Here is a 10592-nt window from a genome sequence, read left to right as displayed (position 1 = left end):
TCATGAAAGACATTGTGGGTTTTATAGCACTAGAACTGGTGTTTCTCATTGATAAGGGCAACTCCAGGTAAGGAAATTCCTACCGATGACAATCAGGAATTGCTCTGCCACTTAGAGTCTTAGAAAAGATACCAGGACCACTGAGAAATTCATTCCTATTTACCCAGGATCTGATAGCTGGCATATATCAAAGGTAGAACCTAAGACCAGTTCCTACTCAATGGACATTTCTCTAACCTCTCTGTACCACACTACTACTACTACTACTGCTAGCTACCATTTACATTACACTTTAAGTCTTACATGTGTTATCTCACTGGATCCTCAGAACAATTCTGTGAGCTAGGTGCCATTATTGTCCCTACTTTATAGATTAGGAAACTGAGGCAAACAATATGCTTAAGTGACTTGCCCAGAGACACAAAGTTGGCAAAAATAATAAATATTCTAACAATCTTTTTAGCACTTACTATACGCCAAGCACAGTGCTAAGGGCTTTATAAAGGTTATCTCATTTGATCTTTACAATCACACTGTGAGGTAAGAGCCATTTTATCCCATTTTCAGGGTGAGGAAACTGAGGCAAACAGGGTGGTTAACTGACTTACCCAAAGGCACAAAGTTGTTAAATATAATCCAAATAATAATAATAATAATAATCTCATAATTATATAGCATTTACCATGTGCCAGGCTTTACAAATGTTTGGTCCTCACAACCACACTGTAAGTTATCATCCCCATTTTACAGATGAGGAAACCGAGGTCGAAAGAAGTTTAATGACTTGTTCAGGGTCACAGCAGCTAGGAAGGGTCTGAAACAGGATTCACACCCAAATCTTCCTCACAAGGAGCATCTGGAGGCACAACAGATAGAGGGTCTAGAATCAGGAAATCGAGTTCAAATCTAGCCTCAGACATTTATTCACTGTGTAACCCTGGGAAAGTCACTTACACTCTCTCAGCTTCAGTTTCCACAATTGTAAAATAAAGATAATGATAGCAACCTCCTAAGGTTATGGGGAGGCTCAAATGAAGCTTGTGTGGAAATTTGTTATAACATGCAATTGGTAATATATAAATACATATTTTTTAAATACGAGGTCATTTGAAGGGCTTGGGGAATTCTAGTAACCGGAAGAATGAAGAAAGACATCCACTACTTAATTACTCTGACTCAGTTTCTTTCTTCATAAAATGAGGATAATTATATCTGCAATAATTACTTTACAGGGTCATTGTGGGGAAAGTACTTTGTAAGTCCTAAAATGTTATATATTGGATCCAAGACAACTCAAAGAGACTCATGAGGGAAAAGGCTCTCCACCTCCACAAGATGACGAATATGGAAACATATACTACATGATAGCACATGTATAATCTATGTCATATTATCTGCTGCCTTAGGAAAGGGGGAAGAAAGGGAGGGAGAGAGAGAACGTGGATCACAAAATGTCAGAGTAAAAGATTATTAACAGTTATGGCTAAGTGTAAAAAAATAAAGCAAACGTTTTTTAAATGTTATATGGCCGTGTGATTTATTATTTTGACAACGCTTATTACAAATGGGCAAGATTTTTGGAGTCCAAAACAGAGAAACAACTCTTGAAGACTCTACCCCTTTAGATGTGACTTCACTTCAAAGAAAAAATTAACTAATTAATAAAGAAAAGTCCCAGGCTTCCTTTTCTCAAAAAGAAGCTAGACCAAAAAACAAACAAACAAACAAATAAATAAATAATGATGATGATGATGATGATGATGATGATGATGATGATGATAAAAAGCCTTTCGGAGTGTTTTGTGTGTGTGTGTGTGTTTTAGGTGTGGTTGTGTGCTTAGCAAAAAGAGACTACCAACATGTTCAGATGTGCAGGAAATCGTCTGGGCCAACCAGAGGGAAGGGGCTGTCTGACTAACTTCTGAGCAACGTAACCCAAGCGAAAGGGGCGTTGGTCATCCAGAGGGAAGTTCAGAGCCCCATAAATCCGTTGCTTGTCGCATTTGCCTGCTCTCTGTCGCTGATCACCAGAGGCCCAGCTTCCAACCTCTCCTCTACCCTCAACAATGGTAAAGTACATTTTTTTTTAATTATTTGTCTTCCTCTTGACCCAAAAGCAGAAGTGTATTTTTCCACAGGTTTCTGGAATGTCATCTTTCATTTGTCTGCACTCGTGGCAGGAAACAGCAAGTAGAAAACTTCTCACTCAGCCCAAGGGGTGGGGAAGCGGTGCGAAATCATATCCATCCTAAGAGAGTGTGGAGTGTGGGTGCAGGATTTCTACCTTCTCATTAAAGATGAGACGGGGGCTAGAGAGGGAGGAGGAAGGGCGATTCCTCTTCTCTGAACATTGTACTGGGCACTTTGTAAAAGATAAAGACTTCCCTGGCAAGGGATCAAAGGTGTACTTACTACCTCCTCATCCCTCTTGGGTTCTGGGCATTCATTAATATTAAGTTTGGAATGCAAATAATTACCCATTTCCTTTCTATAACTTGGGGGCCCCCCGAGGCAGGGCTCTACATGCACCAAAGAGGCTGGGAGGAACCAAGCAAAACCCACAAAAAGAAAGAGGATGTTTGGGGCTGAAGCTAAGGACACACAGAGATCTGACCGGATGCCCCCAAAAAAGAGAAAATTCTGGAAAATTGGTCTTCTGAATCCTGAGGGAGAAATGGAGTTTCAGTTAAGCCTTGGCAACTTGCCAAAGGAGAAAAACACTGAAACCAAATACTGTTGCTAAGCCAGCTCCAACCAAATATGTGGGAGGAGTCCCAATCCCAGACTCTGCTTTACCACTCTTTTAACCCTTTTCCCCCCTTTTCATTCTTTCTTGCCTTGAATCCAGGCCAAGGGTTTCCATCCTTTTTTTGATCCTCTTCCGTTTCGGCTTTCGATAAGCCTTCTCAATACTCCTATTCAATATGAAAGAAAATAAATTCCAGAGTTTTCCATGCATGAGGGAGTAAGAAATAAAGCAAGTTAATTAATTTCAATATTGATCAAATATTCGCTGCGTGCCCTTGATGAGCCTCTCCTATCTCCTGGGGTTACAGACCCCACATTGGGAATCTCTGATCTAGACATACTCCTTGCCCTAACCCAAACCTCTCTTCCCACACCCTCCACTCGTTGCTCTCTTGCCTAGATTTACTCTCCTTTCTTTCTCCTCCATCCTGCCTTTTATTCACCTACAAAATCAATTTCCTTTCTGGCCTCTCTATTCGATGCCATTCTGTTCTTCTTTTCTCTATTCCTTATAAAAAGAGGTTGGCATCACTTGAAATCTTGTCCTCGTAGCGGTGTGTTTTCACAGTTCACAGTGATAGTAAATCGAGAGGACTGAGCCTTTGGGAATCCACCACCAAGGAAGAGGAGTGAGAATATTTATCAATGATATCTGAGGGGAATTTAGTTTTCCTGGGGTCGTTTTTAACATGCTAGCACCCCACTTTTAATGGAATTTCCCTTTTGCCTTAATAACATTCACCTCTCATTTTCAGAGTCCTGACCAGAGAGTTAGAATTGTAGATAGCTATACAGGGTGTGGCACAAAGGCAGACACCGCTAGGGACATTCTTTTGGGAAACACTTTTCAATATTACCTTACTTTTTTTTCTTTTTTACAAAATGTACTGATACCTTTTGCTACATATCACTTTCATTTCCCAGACTATCCCTCTTATAAAATTACTTTTTATAAATACACGTAATGCCAGAAAATCCACTCCCCACCACTCACAGATATTATCTAGTGACAAGCTGTCACATGTGCAAGAGGCTGAAAGCCTGTGGTGAGCCTTTCTCTAATTCAAAAGGGAAGCTATTTTTGAACGTTGTTTAGTGAGAACAAATGATCCTTCTCTTCTCCATCTCCTTGTTACAAGTGCACAAATGATTCTATCTACATCAAGATCATACATTTAGAGTTGAAATACACACAGACACTTACTAGCAGTGTGACCCTGGGCGAGTCATTTAATTCTATTTGCCTCGGTTTCCACATCTGTAAAATGAGCTAGAGATGGAATTGGCAAACCACTATAGGATCTTTGCCAATAAAACCCCAAATTGGCATCATGAATCAAGTTTGGTACAACTGAAAAACAACTGATCGACAACCAGAGTTCTCCTCATAGAGAGATGAGACTATAGATGAGGTCCATAAAGGATAAGTGACTTGCTTATGAGTATGCAGGTAGAAGAGCCATGATGTAAAACTAGGTCCCCTGGCATTAAATCTGCTGTTCTTGCTAGCACAACAGGCTTCTATAAATTTGAACCAATCTCTCCTTTTCCCCACCTCCCCCCCTTCTTCTTTCTCAATCTTTTTCTTTGGAAACTTTTGTTTAAGGGGCAAAATGAGCACAAGGGTTATAATTATCTCCAAAAACACTACGCCTTTCAAGGGAAAATTCCTTAAATTATAACATTCCCATATAAAGCTAATGGGGATAAAGAGGCATGGGGGTTGGGAGTAAGCAGGAAGTAAAGTGGGAGAAGCACTTTGGAATCTGGCGAGACAGCTGAAAAAAGAAGTGGAAGCAGCTGTGGGAATGAAAAAGTTGTCCAGAGGCCTTTCTCCTTAAAGCTAGTCTAACAGTGACTCACCGTGCCCTACCCAGAGCCCCTCCCTAGACCACGTTTCCTTCATTCTACTAGTCAAGATGAAAAGAGAATGGCCTTGGTAATTTTGGGTATGAAAATTGAGTTCTATAATTAACCTTGTCTGCTTCTGTGTCAGGGAATTATTTTATTTTCTCTTGGTTTGTTACTGTTTTTAGAGAAAGCCTCTTTAGAAAGAATTTCAACCTTATCTTGTCTCAACTAAATGGAAAAGGGGGTTCATCCAATATCTGTGCCAAGAGAGTAATGGGGGACCCAACCCGTGGTCGCCCCAGTTCAGGACCTTAGTAAGGACTATTATAACTTGGGTCATACAGAAGTGAAAATAAAGAAAAGGGAGAGATAGAGATCATTGACTTAAAAAGTATGGTATGATAGAAAGGATGCAGAGTTTAAAATTCCAGGACCTACCTTCCAATAATCAGCTACTTACTCTTGTGTGGCCCAAACAGGTCACTAAGCTTTGGGTTCCTCATTTTTCTAATAAAGGGAGTAGAATAGATGATATCTAAGGTCACTTCCAAGTCCAAACCCATGAGTATTCCTCATTTGGACCCAAAGAGGAGAACAGACTTTACCAAGATGGCCCAGGGAATAAGTACCAAAGTGAGGATTCATACATGTCTCTGGAACCAAACCAAGTATTCTTCCCTACTAGCAACAGAACAACACAACCAACAACTACTGACCCACTTCCTCCCACCTGAGGTTGTTCCCCCTTCAATTTAATTCAACAAGCCCCCTACTGCCTACCATGGACAAGGCACCTGTGTTAAACACTGTGAAAAAACCCTCAAAGACATTAGATTCTGTTAGGGGAAGGGAGGAAGGAAGGGATGTGTTGACACATACAAAGAGAAGCAATTACAAAGGAACTTGGCAATAAGAAGTGGAGCAAGCACAAAGCCCAAGGAGGAGATGAAGAAAGGCTTCCCTGAATCTGAAATTGAGTGAATATATGAAAGTATTCTGGTGCTAAATAAGGCAGCCCTTAAGTCACGAAAGTTAACAGTCACAGATGCCATCATTATTAACAATGAATTGTTTATGGGCACTAAGACTTAAACCTTAAGGTTTTCTTGAGTTGTCCTTTCAAAGGGATATTTAAGGGCTATATTTATTCTCTTTTTCCACCAGAGGAGGAAGCCCAACCAGGTCCTCCTCACTCCTTAGGGGTTCTTCTCCTCCCACCAGAGATCTTTGAAGAATTCTATAGTAAGAGAAACTTCCAAGTGGCTATTAATTCGTGAAGTATTCTATGATTGCTTAAGCTCTTATAATCTTAGGATCATGGACATAAAGCTGTTAAGGGACCTCAGAGGCCATACAGTCCACATTTTACAGATGAGGAATCTGAGAGTCAGAGATCTTAAGTTACTTGTCCAAGGTCACGCAGGTAGTAAGTGACAGAGGCAGGTTTTAAACTTGGATCATTTGACTCCAAGACCACTGGGCTGCCTCCACAACAATGCTGTGAAACAGATATAGTACAAGTGTTATCCTCATTTACAAAGTTTTGTTTCCTACATTACAAAGTAGGAAACTGAGGCACAGAGACTCAAAGTTACAGTTAATAAGTGTAAGAATTTGGACGTTATTTAGGAGGTCCTCTGAATCTAAATCATTATTTAGAAAAATAATCTAAAAAAATAATTTAAATAATCTAAAAATTATTTCTTATGCTTCTACGGCCATTAAATGCAGCCCAACTTCTTCAATTAGTAAAGATATTTCTCACACCTTTCACCTCTCTTACTGTCTGTCCATGGTGAGTTATGCATAGGGGGTGGCAAGGTGGCCCTATGAATAGAGTATCTGGCCTGGAATTGGGAAGACCTGAATTCAAATCTGATCTCAGACCAGCTGTGTGACCCTGGGAAAATCAATTAATCTTGCCTGTCTCAGTTCCTCATCATCTGTAAAATGAGAAGGAAATGGCAAATCGGTCCAGTGACCTTGCCAAGAAGACCCCAAATGAAGTCACAAAGAGTCTAAAATGACCAAACAACAAAAGCTACACATAAAAATAAGAGGGTAAGCACCGAGGAGAGAGAGGGAGAGAGAGAGAGAGAGAGAGAGAGAGAGAGAGTTAGTTCTCCTAAGAAAAACATTCTACTTTGGATAGCTCTAATCATTAGGAGCACAAAATAGTTTCTTTGTAACTTCCTTTTTTAAAAAAAATCCTTGCCTTCTGTTCTTTAATCAATACTAAATATTGATTCTAAGGCAGAAGAGCTAGGCAATTGGTGTTAAGTGACTTGCCCAGGAATTGTCTGAGTCTCTAAAACTGGCTCTCTATCCACTGAGCCACCTAGCTGCCATGTCTCTTTGTAACTTCTATTTATTTGTAATTTGCTCTGTCCTCTACAACAAAATAAAATAAGCCTAAATCCTCTTCCATGGAAGAGTCCTCCAAATAATTGACTAAGACATTTATTATCTATGTGATCCTGGATAAGTCACAACCTCTCTGACACTTGGTTTTTTCATCTATAAAATGGGGATAATAATACTTGTACTACTTATCTAATGGCACCTACCTTAAAGCACTTTTTAAAGGTGAACTCTATGTGACAGTGGAATAGGACAGGGAATATACATGGTATGATTTGGTTTGACCCAAAGTTTCCTAGGGAAAACCCTATCCATGGGAAAACTATTCTATCCTTTCATGCCAAAATGGCTTCCTCACTCCAGTTGAAAAGTTGAGATTGTCATTTATATGTTCCTGTTCCCAAACTTTGATCTTGCTGATTGTGACCTATACCTGTTCTTTCTTCTCCAAAGGCCAAAAAAATCAACCCCACTGAAACAGAGAGATGCATTGAGTCCTTGATAGCTGTTTTCCAGAAGTATGCTGGCCGGGAAATAACTAATTCCCCAAACACCCTCTCCAAGACTGAGTTCCTGAGCTTCATGAATACAGAGCTGGCTTCCTTCTCACAGGTATTGAACGACAGCCCCTAACCCTCTACCTACAGAACTGGGCACTGAATGAACCCAGCAGACCAGTAAGGAAAGAATTCCTCCAGTGGCCAAGCTACTCACCAAGTATGGTGGGACAAAAAGTTTGCCTGAGAAAATCAAGGCCCAAAAAGATTCCACCAAACCCAAATGGTAGGCTGAAGCTAACAGGAGGAAATTTAATGGAGGGAAATGTAAAGTCTCTACACTTGGGTTCAAGCAACCAACTGCACAAGTTTGAGATGGCGGAAGAGAGACAATAGCTAGACGGTAGGTTATGTGAAAAAGCCTTGAGAAGTTTAGTAGACTGACCAAATATGAGTCCACAGGGTAGGGTGGTGACTGAAATGGCTAATGGGTTCTTAAGCTTCATTTTAAAAAAATTAAGCCCAGAACCAGAACAAAGAATTATGAAAGTCTTTGGAACAGCTCATTGGCACAGTGGATAGAGGAGTACCAGGGCTGGAGTCAGGGAGACTCCTCTTCTTGAGTTCAAATCCTGTCTTGGACCCTTATTAGCTGTGTAACCCAGAACAAGTCACTTAACCCTGTTTACCTCCATTTCTTCATCTATCAAATGAGCTGGAGAAGGGAATTGGCAAACCACTCCAGGATCTCTGCCATGAAAACCCCAAATGAGATCACAGAGTCCCAATGAAATCCCAGCTCTAATCCCTATTGTAGATGGAGTTAATGATTTCCAAAGGATGTGAGTGATTGACCTCTGAGGTCCCTTCCAACTCTGAACATCTGTGATTCTATCATATTTCGTGGAGGAATGATACGATCACAGAATTTTACAGTTGGAAGGGAAATCAATGGCCATCCAGTCCAACCCATACCCAAAAGGAATACTCACTATAAAATATCTGATAAGTTAGTTGTTAACCAGCTCTGCTTAGAGATTTCCAGTAAAGAGGACTCCCCCCCCCCCTCTTCTCAGAAAGTATTATATTCCCCTGTTGGATGGCTCTAATTGCAGTGGATAGAATGCCACACCTGGAGTCAGGAAGATTCATCATCCTGAGTTCAAATCTGGCCTCAGATACTTACTAGTTATGTGCCTTTGGACTAGTAACTTCACCCTGTTTGCCCCAGTTTCCTCCTTTGTAAAATGAGCTGGAAACAGAAATGGCAAGCCACTCCAGTACCTTCACAAGAAAATCTCAAATGGGGTCACATAGAGTCAGGCACAACTGAAACAAATCAGTAACAACAAAATTATTAGAAGGTTTCTGTCAAGCCCAACTCTGCCTCTTTGCTGCTTCAACCCATTATTTCTTTGAGGTCAAACTGTACAAATCTAATCCCTCTTCCACATCACAGTCCTTCACATACTTGACCCCAGCTCTCATGCCCACACCCAGCCCCCAATCTTCTCTCCTCTGAACTAAATATGTCTTTTTTCTCTCAACTAATCCTTATATGAAATAGACTTAAGGTCCTTTGCCATCCTCTTTGCTCTCCTCTAGACACCCTCCAATTTATCAGTGTCCTTTAAACTGAACAGCATACTCCTGGAATGGCCTGACCAAGGCAGAGTACAAGGGAATATTGTTATCCATTTGTTTCAGTCATGTTTGATTCTGAGTGACCCCATTTGGGGATTACTTGGCAAAGATACTGGAGTGGTTTGCCATTTCCTTCTTCAGCTCATTCTACAGACGAGGAAGCTGAGGCCAACAGGATTAAGTGACTTGCCCAGGGCACACGGCTAAGTGTCTGAGGTCTGAATTGAACTCGGGAAGATGAGTCTTCCTGACTCCAGGCTTGGCACTCTATCTGCTATGCCACCTAGCTGCCCTACAAGGGGACAACTACTTCCCTATTTTGGAACCAATGATTCGCATAATGTAGCCCAAGACCATGTTAGGCATTTTTCTATTGGTACATCACACTACTGATTCACATTAAGTTTACAAATCACTAAAACTCAAAGAACTTCAATAGAACTATTCCTCCAACCCTATACTTAGGAAATTGATCCTTTGAACCCAAGTGTAAAACTTTACATTTGTCCCTATTGAATTTCATGTATAGGAAATAGGAAGAGGAGGCAGGATACTAGTCACATGGAGGACATAAGAAAATAAAAGTAATATTTTCCGATGTGGTAATCTCTATATTTCATCCACTTTTCCTAGATTCTATTCTTTACTTACCATCCTCAACAATCTATTTCTCTGGGTATGAGTCTGGCTTAACCTCTGTCAAATATCCCTTTCTTCACATTTTCTTTTAAGTGTGACATTTTCAAGACTTAAATATGATAATTGCCTAGCACATATATACTAAAGAGCAATGTGATCCTCAATCTAGTTAGGATGAAAAGGCTAAAAAAAGTGCTAAAAATACCATAGCATGTAAAATTCCTCTTATCATTTCTGCAGAACCAAAAGGATCCTGGTGTCCTGGACCGAATGATGAAGAGACTAGATCTCAACTGTGATGGGCAGTTGGACTTTCAAGAATTCCTTAATCTAATTGGAGGCTTGGCACAAGCTTGTCATGAATCCTTCACAGCTTCCCAGGCCACCAAGAAAAAATGAATGAGGCTCCCAATCAATTTTCCAGACGTCCTTCCACCAAGCCAGCAAATGTGCATCCATTCCTTATAGTCATACACTGAACCCTAAGCAGCCCAGGCTACATTACAGAGCCACTCACTTTGTAGTAATAAAATGTGATTTTTTAAAAAAATAAACACCAATTTGCGAAATAGTCTATGTGACTAGAGAAAAGAGGGTAGAAGAATAGGTAAATCATAACTAATAGAAGTATAACCTATGAGTTAATTAGGAGTTGGTCCCTCCGAAGGATGGACTGGGTTTATCTGGAAAGCTTATCTCAATAATAATTTCAATGGTTCATGTTGTCCTACCCAGATTCCCTGCTAAGAACTTCATTGGTCTAGTTAATCTGTCTCTAAGAACTGTTGGCACTCCCACAAGCTCTGAAGCTAATAGGACATCAGATATAAGAAAGATTTTAATAAAAGATCT

At 40.4% G+C, this 10592-nt stretch overlaps 1 protein-coding gene across 1 annotated transcript; it reads left to right on the top strand.

Annotated features, from left to right (window-relative positions):
• Positions 1 to 1954: 1954 nt before the first annotated feature.
• Positions 1955 to 10309, top strand: S100A11 (S100 calcium binding protein A11). The gene is made up of 3 exons (XM_044676177.1): positions 1955 to 2069; positions 7414 to 7572; positions 9981 to 10309. The coding sequence occupies exons 1-3, from the start codon at positions 2067 to 2069 to the stop codon at positions 10137 to 10139; spliced, it is 321 nt and encodes a 106-aa protein (XP_044532112.1). The 5' UTR covers positions 1955 to 2066; the 3' UTR covers positions 10140 to 10309.
• The last annotated feature ends 283 nt before the right edge of the window (positions 10310 to 10592 follow it).

Source organism: Gracilinanus agilis, chromosome 4 (assembly GCF_016433145.1).
Source record: "Gracilinanus agilis isolate LMUSP501 chromosome 4, AgileGrace, whole genome shotgun sequence".
Lineage (NCBI taxonomy): Eukaryota > Metazoa > Chordata > Mammalia > Didelphimorphia > Didelphidae > Gracilinanus > Gracilinanus agilis.
Note: the sequence above shows the minus strand (reverse complement) of the source record. Positions and strands in the feature narration are given on the sequence as shown.